At 48.8% G+C, this 16,185-nt stretch overlaps 9 protein-coding genes across 9 annotated transcripts, besides 3 other annotated features; all 9 read left to right on the plus strand.

Annotated features, from left to right (window-relative positions):
* The first annotated feature begins 309 nt into the window (after positions 1–309).
* Positions 310–330: a sequence feature (AT_rich).
* A 721-nt stretch (positions 331–1,051) lies between these two features.
* Positions 1,052–2,206, plus strand: Tb11.01.2150 (hypothetical protein, conserved; the record flags this gene model as incomplete). Its single annotated transcript, XM_824009.1, has 1 exon — positions 1,052–2,206. The coding sequence occupies one exon, from the start codon at positions 1,052–1,054 to the stop codon at positions 2,204–2,206; it is 1,155 nt and encodes a 384-aa protein (XP_829102.1).
* An 893-nt stretch (positions 2,207–3,099) lies between these two features.
* Tb11.01.2160 (hypothetical protein, conserved) lies at positions 3,100–5,424 on the plus strand (the record flags this gene model as incomplete). The annotated part of the gene is made up of 1 exon (XM_824010.1): positions 3,100–5,424. One exon carries the CDS (start codon positions 3,100–3,102, stop codon positions 5,422–5,424), a length of 2,325 nt encoding a protein of 774 aa, XP_829103.1.
* A 397-nt stretch (positions 5,425–5,821) lies between these two features.
* Positions 5,822–5,846: a microsatellite.
* Positions 5,847–5,871: 25 nt separating this feature from the next.
* Positions 5,872–6,411, plus strand: Tb11.01.2170 (hypothetical protein, conserved; the record flags this gene model as incomplete). The annotated part of the gene is made up of 1 exon (XM_824011.1): positions 5,872–6,411. One exon carries the CDS (start codon positions 5,872–5,874, stop codon positions 6,409–6,411), a length of 540 nt encoding a protein of 179 aa, XP_829104.1.
* A 41-nt stretch (positions 6,412–6,452) lies between these two features.
* Positions 6,453–6,490: a microsatellite.
* Positions 6,491–6,877: 387 nt separating this feature from the next.
* Positions 6,878–7,447, plus strand: Tb11.01.2180 (hypothetical protein, conserved; the record flags this gene model as incomplete). Its single annotated transcript, XM_824012.1, has 1 exon — positions 6,878–7,447. The coding sequence occupies one exon, from the start codon at positions 6,878–6,880 to the stop codon at positions 7,445–7,447; it is 570 nt and encodes a 189-aa protein (XP_829105.1).
* Positions 7,448–8,400: 953 nt separating this feature from the next.
* Tb11.01.2190 (DNA-directed RNA polymerase, putative) lies at positions 8,401–8,856 on the plus strand (the record flags this gene model as incomplete). The annotated part of the gene is made up of 1 exon (XM_824013.1): positions 8,401–8,856. One exon carries the CDS (start codon positions 8,401–8,403, stop codon positions 8,854–8,856), a length of 456 nt encoding a protein of 151 aa, XP_829106.1.
* Positions 8,857–9,493: 637 nt separating this feature from the next.
* Tb11.01.2200 (hypothetical protein, conserved) lies at positions 9,494–11,200 on the plus strand (the record flags this gene model as incomplete). The annotated part of the gene is made up of 1 exon (XM_824014.1): positions 9,494–11,200. The coding sequence occupies one exon, from the start codon at positions 9,494–9,496 to the stop codon at positions 11,198–11,200; it is 1,707 nt and encodes a 568-aa protein (XP_829107.1).
* Positions 11,201–11,723: 523 nt separating this feature from the next.
* On the plus strand, positions 11,724–12,452 carry Tb11.01.2210 (hypothetical protein, conserved; the record flags this gene model as incomplete). The annotated part of the gene is made up of 1 exon (XM_824015.1): positions 11,724–12,452. One exon carries the CDS (start codon positions 11,724–11,726, stop codon positions 12,450–12,452), a length of 729 nt encoding a protein of 242 aa, XP_829108.1.
* Positions 12,453–12,884: 432 nt separating this feature from the next.
* Positions 12,885–14,066, plus strand: Tb11.01.2220 (UDP-N-acetylglucosamine--dolichyl-phosphate n- acetylglucosaminephosphotransferase, putative; the record flags this gene model as incomplete). Its single annotated transcript, XM_824016.1, has 1 exon — positions 12,885–14,066. The coding sequence occupies one exon, from the start codon at positions 12,885–12,887 to the stop codon at positions 14,064–14,066; it is 1,182 nt and encodes a 393-aa protein (XP_829109.1).
* Positions 14,067–15,004: 938 nt separating this feature from the next.
* Tb11.01.2230 (hypothetical protein, conserved) lies at positions 15,005–15,937 on the plus strand (the record flags this gene model as incomplete). The annotated part of the gene is made up of 1 exon (XM_824017.1): positions 15,005–15,937. The coding sequence occupies one exon, from the start codon at positions 15,005–15,007 to the stop codon at positions 15,935–15,937; it is 933 nt and encodes a 310-aa protein (XP_829110.1).
* Between the last annotated feature and the right edge of the window lie 248 nt (positions 15,938–16,185).

The following is a 16,185-nucleotide window of genomic DNA, read 5'->3' on the forward strand; positions in this document are numbered from 1 at the left end:
TTGTGTGATATGACTGTGAAGTATGTAAGCGGACGTTTTGTTTGGGTTGTTTGTATTTTTCTGCGCACGACGTTGAACTTTTAAAAAATTGGGGTGCTTATTCATCCGCCCTATCTGTTCCACGCTTTTTAGTTTTTGTTGTTGTTGTTGTTTTGTGTGGCTCCTTCTATAGGAGCGGCAAGATAAAGGAGGGAAGGGTGAGGTAGAGGCGAAGGATCGATCAGATTTGCCGATGGAAACATATTCCTTGTTGTTGTTTTCTATTGAGGGAGAAAGAGAGGAGGCGGACGAACAATAAGAGATTAAGCGAATAATTTTTTTTTTAAAAAAGAGTCCGTATTCTGTTGGCGGTGGAGGAACGGGGAAGAGCTCTAGTCATCCCAGAAACCGGTATGCTTGTCATCAGCACGGTTATTTTTCCTTCCGTCTTGTCCGAGCCGTATTTTTCCCATTTCTTTTCTTTTATGCGTTTTGGTTCGGTTATTATTATTGTTGTTGTTGTTTTGTATGTGAAATAACTGACGAGGTCGACGCTAATTGTTCAACTTCTTGACTTCACCCGCCTGGCGTTTCCTTCGCCAACGGAGGAGGAGGAAAAGGGAAACACGTACTTACGTAATCAAATTAACACCATTCATACAAAAACAAACAAATAGTCGTATTGTTGCACTGACATCTTTTCACTGTGATAAGGGTGTTGGTATTATGAAACCGCCACCTTCACAGCCAAAGCCGCTCCCCCGTCCCGAAACTTTACACAAACGTGTGACTACTAACCATTATTTTTCATTTATCCTATTTTTCCGGCGTTTCTCTCTTCCATTTATTTACTTTTACTTTTGCTATTGTGTACTTAGCTTGTACTCGGCAGTGAGGAACTGAAACCTCGTGCTGCACGCTTCGTAAGAGGCTGTAAGCAGAAAAGAGGAAGTGTGGTAAAGAGAGAACTACGGTTACAATAAAGACTCACCCATATTTCCCCCCTCGTATATACGTATTTATAAACACTTAACGGAATACGCGAAAAGGAATAATAATCAAATACTTTTGAATGACTGAGCTATTAAGTGCAGGGGAAGTGCAACATCCATGTGGCTGGGCGTTTGCATTTCCCTTCGTGAAGCGGGTGCCCCCTGCAAAACTGGTTCGTTTGCTCGGAACAGCGACACTGTTGGATCGCATTCGTGAAAACGACCCAACGCTTCGGTCCGTTCGATTAGACTATGAACTGCTACCACGAGAGGAAATAATGCAGGCATTGCTGGGAAACAACACAATCTCCAGCGTTGTAATTGCGCGTGTCATACCCAGGAATTCGACAGGAACTGATTTTGCTCGCTTTCTTGAGAGTTTGTATCACCTCCCGCTGCGCAGCGTGCAAGTACAAGATGGAGAGAAGCTCCCGAGTTCATATTTGAATCACTTGCTTTACCTCGTGGAATACTGTTCTGGTGTGGGAAAGGCCTGCAAATGGACTGACGGTAAATGTTATGCTGGAGCCGACTTAAACACTGGGAATACGACCACTGAGATAAATGATGCCGAAGAGTTCAATGGGAATAACAGCCGAGAAGATGTTGACTCGGAAGTACTGGATTACAAGAGGGGCGCCGTGCTGGAATTCGTCGACTTCTCGGGGTGTCGGCTAACGGTGCGGCAGGCGCAGTGGCTTGGGGATATTTTGTTTCATCGTCGCTGCACGCTGAGGCATGTGAATGCGTGCGAGTGTCGCCTGGGAAATGGGGGCGTGCGGGCGCTCCTTCGACGCGTAAACACGAGCCCACGATTGAAAGCCGCGAGCATTGCGGAGGGGTCAGTAGTGCCACTAGACATGATAGAGTTGCGTTGGAATGGCGTTACAGAGGATGAAAGCATACGAAATTTCGTCGATGTGGTGGAGAGGAGTCCTGACTGCTGGACTTGCATGACAGTTTATGGGAATTACATTTCTCCCCACATGTACACAAGGTGCGAGGCTCAGGTGGTCAAGGCCAAACGTCTCATGGAAGAGGAGCGCTTAAAAAGAAGGGAAATTCCCACAAATGTGGAGGTGGCCCAGCCGGACGGTCGGTTGTCTTCAGAAAAGGGAACATCCTGTTCTCCTCGACGGTATTTTGTAGATCTTCTCACATCAGTGGCGGGCGAAGTGGACTTCGTTTGCCCATCCCTACGTGCTGTTTCTTCGCTTTTGCACGAAGAACCCTGAGTTTGCGTGGTTGTGTGTGCTTTTTTTCGGACACGTGTGCCGTTTTACGGGGGCTTCCCCTTTCGTTTGTTTTCATGATGTGGACGTTTCCTTCTCCCATTAATGACTTCCTTTTTCTTCCTTTTTACCCTTAACACCACGAAAACATTATTACAAGTGTTGTTGTTCACACGATTTCACGCTCACATCATGTGGAGGATTTGATTAAATTGTGCAGGTTTTTCGGACAAGTCAGTGAAACAAGTAATTTAGCTCCCTTCTCGCTCTCTCTTTCCCTCTTCTTCATTACATGTGGATGGTGAAACGGTGAAAGAAGAGGAAGAACAAAGGCATGGAGGTAAGGGGGAAAAGAATTAGGAAAGAAGAGGCGGAAGCATAAGTGAAAGGAGGAAGGAAATGAGGGATGTTGAGACATTAGCACAATGCACGGGGAAGTTCATGTGTGCGAAGGTTGGACTCCTTTTCTTTTTTTTTCCTTCAGAGGAGGGAATATCTTGCTTCACATAACCATCGAAGCATCCTCTCTCTTCCCCTCTACTGTGCCTTTTGTGGTTTCTTGGTGTTGGTGTGTTGCTTTGTTTTTTTTTTTTGCCTTTCCTTTACGCGGCGCTGTATAGCTGGTAATTACATGTGTAGTAGACTACCGGGTGATGAGAAGGGAATGCGTGTACTGTACAACTTTAATTACGTATTTGTGTATGTTTACACGTGCACGCGGATACATTTTTATTTTATGCTTTTTTTTTCCTTCCCTTTTCATCCCTTCTCATCTGTGCGTCCCATGACGCGTACCAAAACTACATATGTGGTACATATGATGGACGGATTGGGAGAAGAAAATTCGGTGTGTTTTGTTACGGTGTTTTTCCCCCTTTTTTTATTTTTATTTTTTCATGGAAGGGAGTATGAGTGGGAAGGGCTTTGTATCAACCCGACTGCTGCAAGCGGTACCTGCGGGGGGTGCAGTCCCAGCACCAAGATCCATTCCGTCCTTCAAACCGGTTCCGTTCAAGCGAGAAAAGTTTCTCTCTATAAAAACTCGAACTGCCGAAACGTTCTTCGGTACGCGCGACCGACTATTCCGGCGCTCTACCGCTATTGTTGAGCAGATGAGTGATATGAGAAGGAAAGAAAACCTATCATCTTCCGTGAGTGGTAGTGGTGGAAATGTCCTCAATGGTTGTGAAGGAATATACATTGGGGCTCCCCTTACACCACAAATGACGGATGAGATTAACGCGTGGAACAGAAATCTTCAAGGTCTTGAGGGGATGCAAGGATTTGTTCTCACTGACGAGTTAGTGTACGAGGCTGTCTCTAGGAACATTCGCATGGGTGCATTCCCGCATGCGCTGAATTGGTTGGAAAAGGCTGCGCGCGAAAAGCGGCTTCCCGTGCCAACTTTAGTGCTGAAGGACCTGCGCATGTTCTTTGATTTTGTGCTTTCTGTGCTCCCCGCGAGCAACGCAACCTTCTCAACTGCAGTCGACATGCTGCTCGAGGAAACGGCTTCGACTATGTTGCCTGAAGTATCGACCGATGGGTCGCGTGGCGGGGAAAATGAAGATGAAGTCACTTGCGGTGAGGTGTGCGAAAACTCGCCAATACGACTTGCAAGCACTTCACCTTTCGCACTCCACATTTTCAGAGAATTATTCGCGCCCGTCTGGGGTTGCCTGCTGCGTCTTGGTCTGCTTCCTACGGTTGCGTCTGCGCAAAAGGAGTGGGATCGTTTGCAGGGAAACAAGGTCTCTGACGGTGTATTGTCAGGTTTGATTGAGCGTATAGACTTTGATGGGTGCGCACCCTCCAACAGAGAGAGTAGTGGCACTAACGTGGGAAAGGTGCCTGCGGCACGGCAAGCGTATATGGAACTCCTTCTATCTCTTGCACAATGCGCTGCCGAGGCGAAAGAGGTATATGTCCTTTTACACCTTCAATCTACCTTCTGTGCATTATTTGCTGAACCAAGGGATGAGGGCCGCTCTCACCCCTCGGTTTCTTCTGACGATTCCCGCCTTCAGCGTTGGAGGTTGCGACGGAATGTTTGGTGCAATTCGGATGATGGCAGGGAATACTTTCACCGCTTTGCGAACGATTTCCTTTCTTCTGTATATTATGGCCGCCAGCTCTACCAAAGCGAAGTCTCGCTAAATAATTGTGTTCGACATTTGTCCAGTACCGTGCCCGGGGTGCAAGGAACAGAAGAGCTGGGAGATATGCGGAACGATGGACGGGATGTTGGAGGTGCCGACGATGAACAACGGCAGCCAAACAATCCGGATGCTGACGAAGATGGCAAGTCAAGGTTGTTTACGGTGGAGGAGGCCGTGGAAAATGTATTGTGGGAGGTGATGAGCCATGAGGCGTCACTGTTCCCCGATGCACTCGCATACGCCGGACTTCTGCTTCGACGTACTGTGACTGATACAACTCTTCCTACTTCCGCAACAAACCCTCGCTTCAGTCGGGCGGAGCTTGAGTGGATGCAGCTTCATAGTGACATGTGCCGTCGCTCCCACGGTGGTGAGGACGTGACAGCCGAGTTACTGAATCTCATTCGCCCAGGTTCCACGGTAACACGAGGACTGGCACTGAATGCTACATGTCTCGAGGATAAACAGTGTCTTCTGGGACTGGTGGTTGAGACAGTTATTACGATTGCTGGGGTGTCGAGGCTAGCGGGCCCTCAACGAGGTGACCTGATTATTAAGGCTACCACGCAGTTGCTTCTGTGTATGAGGGAGGTTGAATGTCAGGGAGGACAGCGGTTGATGCTCCCTCAGTACAGTGTAGGATGCGTAATGGTATCCTTGGTGCCCTTACTTCGTACCACGCTTGAATCTGCTTTCAAAAGTTTAAAACAAACTGAGTGTTGTGAGGGCCACATTAAACTCTCATTTTCCCGCAGAGATGTTCTGCGTATTGTGAGGGGTCTGATGCCGAGTATATTGGAGCAACGAGTGGTATTTGGTAACGTGTACAGCGGAGTGATAACAGTTCTGACGCTGGCAGAAATGTGGGACGAAGTGATGCAGGTACTGAAACATTTAGACCAGCCACATGTGTCAGATGGTGAGGATGGTGACCATCAGGGAATAAGCAGCCTGTTGGTGGATCAGCGGGTATGGGCTTGGTTGTTTCGCCGTGCTCGCGATGCTGGTCAGGTGGAAATTTGTTTGTTCCTGCGCAGTCGGCGTGAGAAGTTGTTTTACTAGCGCGAGAAGAATTGTTGCCTCGGACACCGAAGCTACGATGAAACTTCGCAACAGTTAGTTCATGTGAACTGTGGGAGGGGCCCGGTTGAAGGCCCTCAAGAGGGTGCCCAACGATCAATCTGTATAACTTCTACTTCACATACGCACCTGCATGCGCGCATGCTCCCAGCTCCATGTTGGTAGGCGCCATCCAATTGTTACTGTTTATTTACTTGTGTTTTCTACCTTTGTTGTTGATGCTTGTCGTCAGAACAGTAGGCCTCACACAGTTAAGGTAGTGTCAGTGAGGGAACCAGTAAACAAAGCACCCGTTTGTATCCTGGTGGACTTCATCAGTTGAGACCTTTTGTTGGTTATCAGTCACACATAATTCGTGCGAAGACACACGTTTCCAAAGATATATATACATATATATATATATAATCTGCTGTAGGTTAAGTAGTGGGGATGCTTCGGTTCACTCATAGGGCTCTAACAGCTACTCCCGAACGCTTCTCCGTGCTAGGTACGACGCATCCCAAACCCAAACGCACTGGCTTTGGTCGTAACAACAAAATGCGCTCGAAACCTAGTGACAATGTAGCGTGGTATGACAAAGGCCCGGTTGAGTGGCTCCCTCGCCCTGTTAGACTTACTTATGACCATCTTGATCAACTCCAGCAGTGGATGATGCGTGCTACGCTTGACGGGCGAACGGAGGAGTTTAATCGCATCCGGGACCTTCACCGCGAGTGGTCGCAGCACCCGCTCATGCCAGTTCTGGGCGATGTGGAGCCAAAGTTTCCCCTCAACTTATTCAAGCAAAATCACAGAGCGAAGAAGCGTTTCTTGGTGCGGTGGCATAAAGCTAATACACCAGCGAATTGGCTGTGGATGCCACGCGGCCCGACGGTTGTCACCCCTCTGCACCGCACCAACCCAACGCAGTACCCGGAAAATTGGAAGCAAATGGTGCAGAGAAAGTCTGGAACAGGCACCCCTTCGTGATGACTCTTCGATTGCTTTTATTTGTACTCGGGTTTAGCGAAGTGTGTGTGTGTGCTTGTGTATGTGTGTGTGTGTGTGTTTAGCTTTCCTTTAAGGGATGAGAAGGAGGAGTTGCCATTGGTCTATTGCGTGCCATCTACAGGTTCTAACCACCTGCGCATACTTTGAGGAAGTGTCTGTATTCCGATTTACCGCGGTACCACAGAAAAATTGCTAAGCGTATTGCACTGTCATACCGTATGTTTCACCGCCGGCCTTTCTCTACCTTATGCTGTTGACTTGTTTTGTGGTTGTAAAAGGGTTGTGTTTATAGGGGTTCTAGCGAAGGAGGGGGAACCCACGCAAGGGACGAGTCAAGGATACATTAGAGATACCATATAGTATTGCGTGCTTGATACGGGCGTGTTGGCCTACCTGAGCTGGTGTCGATACATAAAAAAAGCATAAATAGACTAGACATAAAAACATGAGCATGCCATGCAATATTCGTGATGCATTAACTTTGCAGTTTTGTTGGGTGAATGTCCTGGTGCGTCGACGAAATGGCCATTACACATCATTTGCGCGCGTACGGGCGGCGTTATTTGCCAGCATGCATGCGTGTTTTATAGTTACACTACTGTTTTATTTTGTTTTTGAACCTTTTTCTTGGGTTCTTGCCTTTCTTATACAGTTGATCCTCTTCATTATTTCAGTCGTACACACCGCTCTGATCTCCGAGTACGAAGAGCGTCTAAATAATGCAATGGAGCTGGAGAGACAGCTGAACCCTCTCATCATCGCCGAATTAACTTTTCGTTGCTTCAGTCTGTTCCACTTGTTTTTGCTGCACTGGTGGTTCGCTTTTGCCGTCGGTCTGCTGGAGCCGCTGCACAATTACTGGTCCTATCGTAGAGCACATTTCCTGGTGGATGCAGCAACAACATGGAAACAATTAGGCTCTTTGAGGACGGATGCCCGTCTGCGGCTGATGATCCAAGGTCTGTTGTTGATACTCACCTTCGCATACCTTACGCTCGCTCTGTTACCAAACTAAGACAGAAGTTGCAACGCTTAGGTTTCTGTCATCTTTCCTTCGCATATTTTGTCTCAAGTGAGCGGAGAGATCCTTGACGAGTGTGCCGCTAATTGCACTCGGTGCGGCAAGGGATGAGAAGAGTAAAGGAGCCAATCCAGTTCATTGTGGTGACTTGGTGTCGTTAGCGTCACATGGATATGCTTCACAGCCTCCAAGTTTTCCGCGTGTTTGGTTAACTCTTTATTACCCCTTTCCCCCGACTGCGGATTCGGAAGGAAAAACTGTGGTAGCGTTCGGACGGAAGAAATGAGCGGAGGCAAATGGTGTGTTGTTTTTTGACAGTCGTGCCACACTTCGGTTTTGCACGTAACAAGCCTCCTTCATTTATTCTTTGTTTAATATTTTTGTGTGTTACACATCACTTCGCCTTGTCGCACCGTTATTATCCATTACTGACTTCGAAACACATCGTCCGCAGTTGGATTGTCACTTTCTGTTTTCGTGGCGGCGGAAGCAATTCTTTCCTTCACCCCACATATTTATTACGTTATAGCGGGGACCGAAAGGGAACTGTGTGAGTCAGTTGGTTGCTTTTGCTTGTGAAGGGGAAGGAGGATGGTTGTATCTTATGGAGTTTTGTGTGGGAGCTTGTTTACCCTACTGGTTGTTATTTGTGGAGGTGTCGTGCCTTACTACTCACTGGCGTGCCGTTTTCTCTTTTGAATTTGGTGATGCAGAAAAGAAACAAGGTGATCATCGCTTGTGTCGGTCAATGCATAAATGTTAGGAGAGTTGTGTCTGTACCTTTAACTATTCTGTATACCCGTTGTGATGTGCGCTTGCTATATTTCCTCGCTTTCCGCCTTAATTACCTTATATCTCACATACGCGCAGTGATATAGTCTGGGAGTGTGAGTGGAGTTCCATTGGACATCAGGGTTTGTACGGCGACGAACTCGAAAAAAGTGACAATGAGTGCACCAATGGCTCGCAGGGATTACTTTTCTATGGGATCGCGCTGCTGCATCGCATGCGGGCAATGGATCCCGTCTGAACACGATATGCCTCGGAGTGGAAGTGCTGCAGCTGGAGGTTTGCAGTGTCGGCGATGCAACGTTGTGCAGCCGGAGCGCCCCATGCCTGATTTTGAAAAAGCTTCGGAGGTAACAACAGCAGCCCTCCTTTTTACAAAGGCAGAAATCGACGCTGCATGGAAAAGTGTGAAGCATTCCCTTGAGGAGGCGAGGAGGGAAGATGTTGGTGTTGCCCAGACGGACAATCGTGTTGAGGAGGAGGCGTTCTGCGAGAAATGTGGTGTGCCACGCAAGTGTAAGGTGTTTGCGCGGCAAATACGTAGTGCCGATGAGGGTCAAACAGTCTTCTACCAATGCACCTCGTGTGACTCGGAGTGGCAGCTCAACTCATAACTTGTGAGCTTTCCTTTAGTAGCACATAAGTTGGAGGAAGGGGCACGCGGATGTGAGTGTACTCCACGCTTCTTTACAAGTTTATAACATAAGGTAAACACGGCGTGCATGAGGATACTCCAGCGTTTTGAGACACCGTTTAAAGCATGTGGCCCATAGCTCTATTTGCAACCTTTGCACAGCCATTACGTTGTGTAATGGGCCTTTGGACTTTTCGTTGTAGTCTTACAGGTCTACCCTCGTTTGACCTTTGGCATTTGAGCGGGTTGTAAGTGTGCTCGGGATCTCGTCTCGTTAATGTGAGAGTTGATACACATTTCCACACTGTCTGCCTTCGTTCTTTGCAATTGCCTGATCTAACTGTGACCTTCCTTGCAGCAGTCTTTTTTTTTTTTTTTGAGTTCACTTTTACCGGTGTTGGCGGGCGCTTTCTATCGCTGCAACCATTGGCAGAGAGTAGACACAGGCCGTTAAGGTAGCAAAGAAACAGAGAAAGGGAAGTTAGAAAGCTTCAGTTCGAACCGCTCGTGTACCTTGACATCTGAGTTTCTGGTGGTTTGAGTAAAAGACTGCACGACGAAAGAGAGCAGTGGTATTGGGAAGAAAAAAAAAAGAGAACTTTAGCTTGTAAAGCACCATGCGAAACGATAAGTCGATGCCGCACACGGCGAACCCTTCCCCGATCCCGCCCTCCAATGGCGGTACGATTTGTTCTGACCACAAGTCGCTCGAGCTTTTCAACGCCGCGCATCCAAACCCAACAGGGCAGCAAATTGAAGTTGCACCAATTGCATTTCTCACAACAAATCGCGTTGTATCTGCCCTGAAGAAAGCAATAGGGCGTTTGGAGCTGCTGAACCTGCTCGACACTACGGCTCCGGACGATGGCTACAATGCTTCTCCATTCGTGACCGAACAACGAACAACCAATAGTCTATTCGCCAAAGAAGCGAAATCAACTACCGCCGACACGGTACCACGTAAAGCCGCGTTGATCGCCGGACTTGGGGGTGAGACATCCCACCGAGAAATAAGGGAGATAAATCACGCCCTTCAGGTAGCTGCGACAAAACAACGCACCGTCCGACCCACCGTTGGGGACCTTGTACAAGAACAGCAGGCCCTTGAACAAAAGTATGGCGAACTCCTACAAAAGGTGGGGCGTGTCAATCCTAGTAGGAGCGGTCCGACCTTAGACCCGAGCTGCTTTGCTTCCGTGCAAGACTTGGATAAACTGGCTCTCATAGAGGAGCTTAAGCAAACCTCCAAGCGGCTACGAGAACATAATAAGGCCCTTTTCACACGTCTTAAGGACAATCCCAATGACTCCGACAACTGGAAGAAGGTTGGCAACGAGCGGTTAGAGTTGATAGAGCTACTCAAATCTGTCATTAAAGAGCTCACTGTGGGGTACGCCAGTGGTCGGACGCAGTCTGCAAGAACCGGCCTTTTGGCTAGACGCTACAGTCGAGGACCGAGGCTGAGTGGGACAAATGACAGTTCTGGTACGGAGGCGCGAGAAACAACTCTATCAACTGCCATGAACCGGTTTGGTAGTTCGGTACAACTGAAACGAGCTGGGCGGAGCCCTTCAGCCGCGCGCATTCCGCTTACCTCCACCTTTGAAAAGTTTGCCAAACTAGTTTCAGATGAGCAGAGTGCTCAGTTGTGGGCGAGTGAGCTTGTGCTGAAGGAAAAAGAACTGAATCAAAATGTGAAACAGCTTCAGCAAGAGCTCAAGACCCAGAAATTATTGAGGGAGAAGGAAGTCACCGAGTTAAAGTTGCGTGTCGCCGAGCTGAGGCAGAAACTGCGTCAAGAGAAAAAACTAACTAAGCAGCGCGGTGATATGGTGAGAGCGGCCGCCGAAGCTGCGCACGAAGCAATGCAGCGTGCTGCAGATGATAAGGCGCATATTGTATTGGATGGCATGCAGGCAAACAGAGCTACGGATGTGATGGAAGAACGCGCGCATGCCGCGTTCAAGGAGCATCTCTTAGAACGTACTGCTGCGATGGATGATCTTGCTATGCAGTGGGACAGGAAGAATCAAAATGAGGTGAAGCGTGCTGAGGCACGTAAGATTGATCTGGAGCAAATGCGGCAGCAGTGCGCCGAGCGTTTAGAGAAGGCCCGCAAAGACAAGGAGGTGGAGCTGGAAAAGAAAGCAGAGAGAGATGCTGAAAAGGAAAAACTGGAAGCTGCAAAAGTAGCGGAGGAGCTGCGGAGGAATACGGTTTATGAAGCCGTGTCAAAGATACAGTCGGCGATTCGGGCGATGTTCACGCGGAAAGCGGTTGCTGTATTGAGGAAGAAAGCTAGCAAGCATAAGCGCAAGACCTGAGAGAGCATCACTGTATATGTTGTGTTACACCGTTTGCAAAATGTTTGAAACCTTTCCCGGCGGTTGAAACTGTAACTTGTATGGGCGGAAGGTTGGTTGGCCACGCTGTTCTGCCTCCTTCCCCCAGGTGGTCAGGGCATGGTGTCACCGTTCTTTACCATACATTCATTAGAGATACGTAACTACACGATGTATTCCAGACGGGCATTTAAATAGTGATGCTTGTATGTACTCACATGCATCAATTGAGGTGCGCCCCACTGCAGACCAATGCGGCTAAATTTATTTTCTGTAATGACTTGATCTGCGCGGGTGCGCTTGCCAATGTTTCTCATTCTGTTAGTGTTGGCCATGGGCTTCATTTGTTCAATTATTTTCATTGTTGGACACATCCTCATTGCGCTTTCACTTTCACGTACAACCACTATCGCTTCCGTTTTGTTTCTACCGAACCATTTTCCATGCAATGTCATGTAGGATCTGGGCCCCCACTAATTGGTAAAAATAGTTGCTTTCCACGTAAATGAGACAAGCGTCTGCGGGAGAACGACGGCGGCTGAAACCCAGGCGGAAGCGTTCAACAACCTCCGTGCCTTGCCGGAAACCATTGAGCGAAAGGGAGACTGCAGAGTTGTTCCTGTCGGATGTTGCTGCCGCGGGAACGGATGGAGTGGGGCCGAGCAGCTCTGTGGATCAGAGAACATTACCCGCAGATGCGCGGAAGAAGGTAAAGAAGGCCCCTGTCACTGTGACGAAGCGTGGAAAGGAGAAAAAAGGAGCAAAGTTGAATGTAAAGGTGGCTCTGGAAGAGGTCGTCGCTGCGTCTGGACCCGGTGGCATAACTCTGCCCCTTGAGGAAGGTGAGGATGATCCCTCTGTTTCAGTGGAGGTGCTGCAGCAAACCGCAGCTTTTCTTGCTGCCCTTACACCCAGCCGATCGCACCGCTTTTGGGCGTGCCGGCGGGTGGCCCGTGGGGAGGCAGAAGGGGAGGTGGATGCTGCATTGGAGGTATCCTCAACGGATAGTGACATCACTGACGGAGGGACGGATGACAGCAATGAGGAGGAGAGTAACGATTTGGAGGACGCACGTGATTCTGGTGATTGCAAAGAGTGCCCCACGGGCTCCATGGCGGGGAGGGTGACTGTGTCAAAGCATGCGACTAAAAAACCTAATGAGGAAGCGAAGGTGACGAATAAGAATGACGGCGGGTTGCTTTTCAAAAGCAACCCCGATATCTGGGATGACTGAGTGATGTACCAATGCTATGCATGGTATTTACAGTCACTTAGCTTTGGGGTGCCGGTGGCTCGTGTAATCAGCACCTACTTGTAGCACTAATTAGTAATAACTTGCGCCCCCCCCCCTTGTACACCTGGATAAGCTTTTACAAGGGTTTTCAGCCTTAAAATTTGATCTCCTACTCCATTCTTTCGCTTTCGGTGCATGGGCTTCACTGTCTCTTACTTTCCTTGGAATGTGCGAATCAATGCACTTGAATATTTTCCTTTTATCTATCTCTCTGCGTCTCTTCTTTCCATGATTCAATTACGCCGCTTTATGCGTGGTTTGCCAGTGTTGTTGACAACCGGACTTGAAGTATCACGGGGTGGCAACTGGTGAATATCGTTGGATTGCCGAAGCACTCGTTACTGTCACGACGCTTGCGCCGAAAAGGAGCCTATGCACGCGACAGTCACTGCCACACAACATATCCTTCAGTCGGTTACCACTCACAGATACGAGCTTGTTGCAGTGTTAATCAGTGGTATCGTTGCCTACTTTGCTACCGTGCGTTTTGTACAGGGGGCCCGCATAAAGCTAATACAAAGAAGGCTCTGCGGAATAGATATTAATAAAACAACGCCGGAGCAACGAAAGAAGATTGCATCGAAACCGTATGACGAGCTAGACGAAGGCGAGAAGCGACTCGTCGTGCCGGAGTCATTTGGCATTCTTGCAGGTGCTGTGTACCTCTCTGCCGTTTTGATAACCACTTCTGTGGCCTTTGGTGGGGTCTCCCGCCAACTGGATGGATCAGTGACTTCCATTGCCGTTATGCTCCTTCTTGGATTTGTAGATGATGTGCTCGACCTGCGTTGGAGGTACAAAATACTTCTCTCGGCGATAGGCACCATCCCACTTGTCATGACGTTCAAGGGAAGCCTCGAGGTCATCGTTCCCCGCCTCCTCGCGCCTTACCTTGGTTCACCCACGCTGTACCTCGGTGTCTTCTACCTTGTGGGTCTGTCGTTGTTGTGCATCTTCTGCACGAACAGCATAAATATTCTCGCTGGTGTTAACGGTGTGGAAGTAGGGCAAAGTATTGTGATTGCTGTGGCATCTATAGTGCACTGCATTATGCAGATGCGTCTAGAAAGTGATCCGAGCTACGGTGGACCTGCCACCTCAGGGCAACTCCTAGCCATTGCGCTGCTCGTACCGTTTGTTGGTGTGAGCGCTGCCCTCTGGCGTTTCAACTCGTACCCTGCTTCCATATTTGTGGGTGACAGTTATACATATTTCGCAGGCACTGTCCTTTCGGTCGCTGGCGTAACAGGTGTCTACAGTAAGACACTCATGCTCTTTTTCGTGCCACAGCTTGTTAACTTTGCAATTTCGCTTCCGCAGCTACTGCGAATCGTGCCATGCCCCCGCCACCGCGTTCCTCGGTGGGACATGAAGAGGGATGTCATGCAGAACAGTGGTAATTACACGCTGTTGAACGCCATCTTGCTTCTACGTGGTGATATGCATGAGCGGGATTTGACGCGTGCGGCGTTGAAACTACAGATTGTCTCTTGCATAGTTGCGATGTTCGCAAGATACTTCCTGGCTTCCCTCCTGTACGACCACGTCTACTGATTAATAAAAAAAAGAGGTGATGTGGTCACATGGCGTATGTAACGACTTCAATTTGGGTGCAACTGCAGTTACCGTGTCTGTTACGCTGTGTGAGCGGGGTCATAAGGATAGAAGCTAAACTCTGCTCTCATTTATGCCACACGCTATATACTATTCAGGAGGATAGTGTGTGGTAAGTGCGGAAGGAAGGCGCTTCTACTTGTTGTGTTGCATCACTGAGGGAAGGAAAAGGTTGGTCGAAGGGATGCAGAAGAACTATCCTCTATGCCAAAGCAAAGTACTCTCTTTGTGTGGTTATGGTGCGCGTAGCCACTAACGACTTTCAGATCAGTTTGAGTGGGCTCATTGCTTTGGGGTTCCCAACTTATGATTAAGTACTATGGTGGGCGATTGCTAAAAAAGGTTCGCAATGGGTGCCTGCACTCGTGCAAGAACAAGTTAGCGTGCTGCCAACGCTTAGATTTGCCTAATAGCATATTGTATTATTACAGGGTTATAATACCGATCATACTGACCGTCAACGCCGTCTCTCCCTGTGCTTATCGCAACCATAACAAGCCGTTACTTGAAATAAGCTCATGGCACTGTTATCACTTTCTCATTAACTTGCACTGGTTCACTCAAATATATATTTCCTCCCTATTCGCATATATGTTAATGAATGGACCTTTAAGGCAATTTTGGCGACCCGCATCCTCGGGAAAAGGGTCGTAGCTACATACAAGCCGCGACACCGAACTGAGTTCCGCCGAGAATACATGTAAGTGCCCTCATCACCGAAATCGACAGAAGAGTAGTTCAAACGCCAAGGACATCTTCTCGCACGCGCCCACCCACGGAGGCTGGAAACGATATTAGGGAACATTTTTGAGACCCAACGAGGTGGTAAGGTGTGTGGCAAAAGGAATATTAAGTTTTTAACTGCATACCTATTTTGTATGTCTGCCGGTAGTGCCGCGTCCCATCCGGTGGCGAGCCATGCTGGAAACAGTCGCAGCGGTAGTTTCACAATGTATCACTTTGCCTCCTTCGCCGCTATGGAGGTCACAGTGACGATTGTGCCTCGTTTCACCATGCCACGCATTTCAACTGCATTTGGTGGTCGCTACGGGCCCTTTACACCCAACTTCCCCACCGATGTGCCGCTGTGGCTTGCGCTCCACATCCGACAGACGGACACTTGCACTATTCAACCGCCACCGTACGTCGCTTTGCCGCATCTTCGCCAGGTGCTGGAGAGAGAGAAGGAAAATGAAACAACATTCGAAGCACTTCCCTTCTACTTCTTCGAGGTGGTTAAGAAGTTGTGCGAAGTCAGTGCCGCTGCGGAAGATGTTCCACACGTAGCGGAGGTAGTGCGGCTCGTTGATGAAGTGCGTGCAGTGCGGAGACGGAAACTCCAACAGAGCATGTCAGTGTTTGAAGCGGAGGGATCACCCGTGTTTATACCCGGCATTAAGCTATCAAATATCGTGAACCACGAACTTCAATACTTGCGCACGTCCTTTGCAATAGTGCTACAGCAGTCTGCAGATATGAAGCAGAGACGAGAGCAAGACATTGGTGGACCCATAGAAAGCGTCCCAACACCCATCCGAACAAGTGGGACGGCGCTGTCGTATACGCCCCTGTCAACAGCCGCTGCAGCCGAGGGGCGTTTGTTGGATTACGCAGCAACGAGGAGTAGCGATACACACGACTCTCTGTCAACCTCAGCAGCAGCGGAGCAGGCAATATTCACCCCTGAAAACACTTTCACAACCGACGGTACCCCGTCGGTTGCTGATGCGACGGAAACGGGAACGGCGAGCATGTCAGAGGAGATTTCAGGACCACCAGTGAAGAAGCGGCGGACGCTAAGACAGACGTAAATATTGGCGACGATCGATAATATGGGAAACAGTTGCAATGGCTTAACCCCAAAAAGCGAAACAAACCGAAAATGATGAAAGCAGGGTCATGTTTTATTAATGGTCGTTGGATTCTCGGGCCCACCTGAGTGTACACGATTGCGCGGGAACTTCTTTTGGATTTGTGAGAGGCGGATAAATTGTCCGAATACCCAGCGCTAACACGGCTATATCTTCCTCTTAGAGTAGTTCTACTGCGGCACCACTGC

This window comes from Trypanosoma brucei (genome assembly GCF_000002445.2).
Source record: "Trypanosoma brucei brucei TREU927 chromosome 11 chr11_scaffold01 genomic scaffold, whole genome shotgun sequence".
In the NCBI taxonomy this organism is placed as follows: Eukaryota; Euglenozoa; class Kinetoplastea; order Trypanosomatida; family Trypanosomatidae; genus Trypanosoma; species Trypanosoma brucei.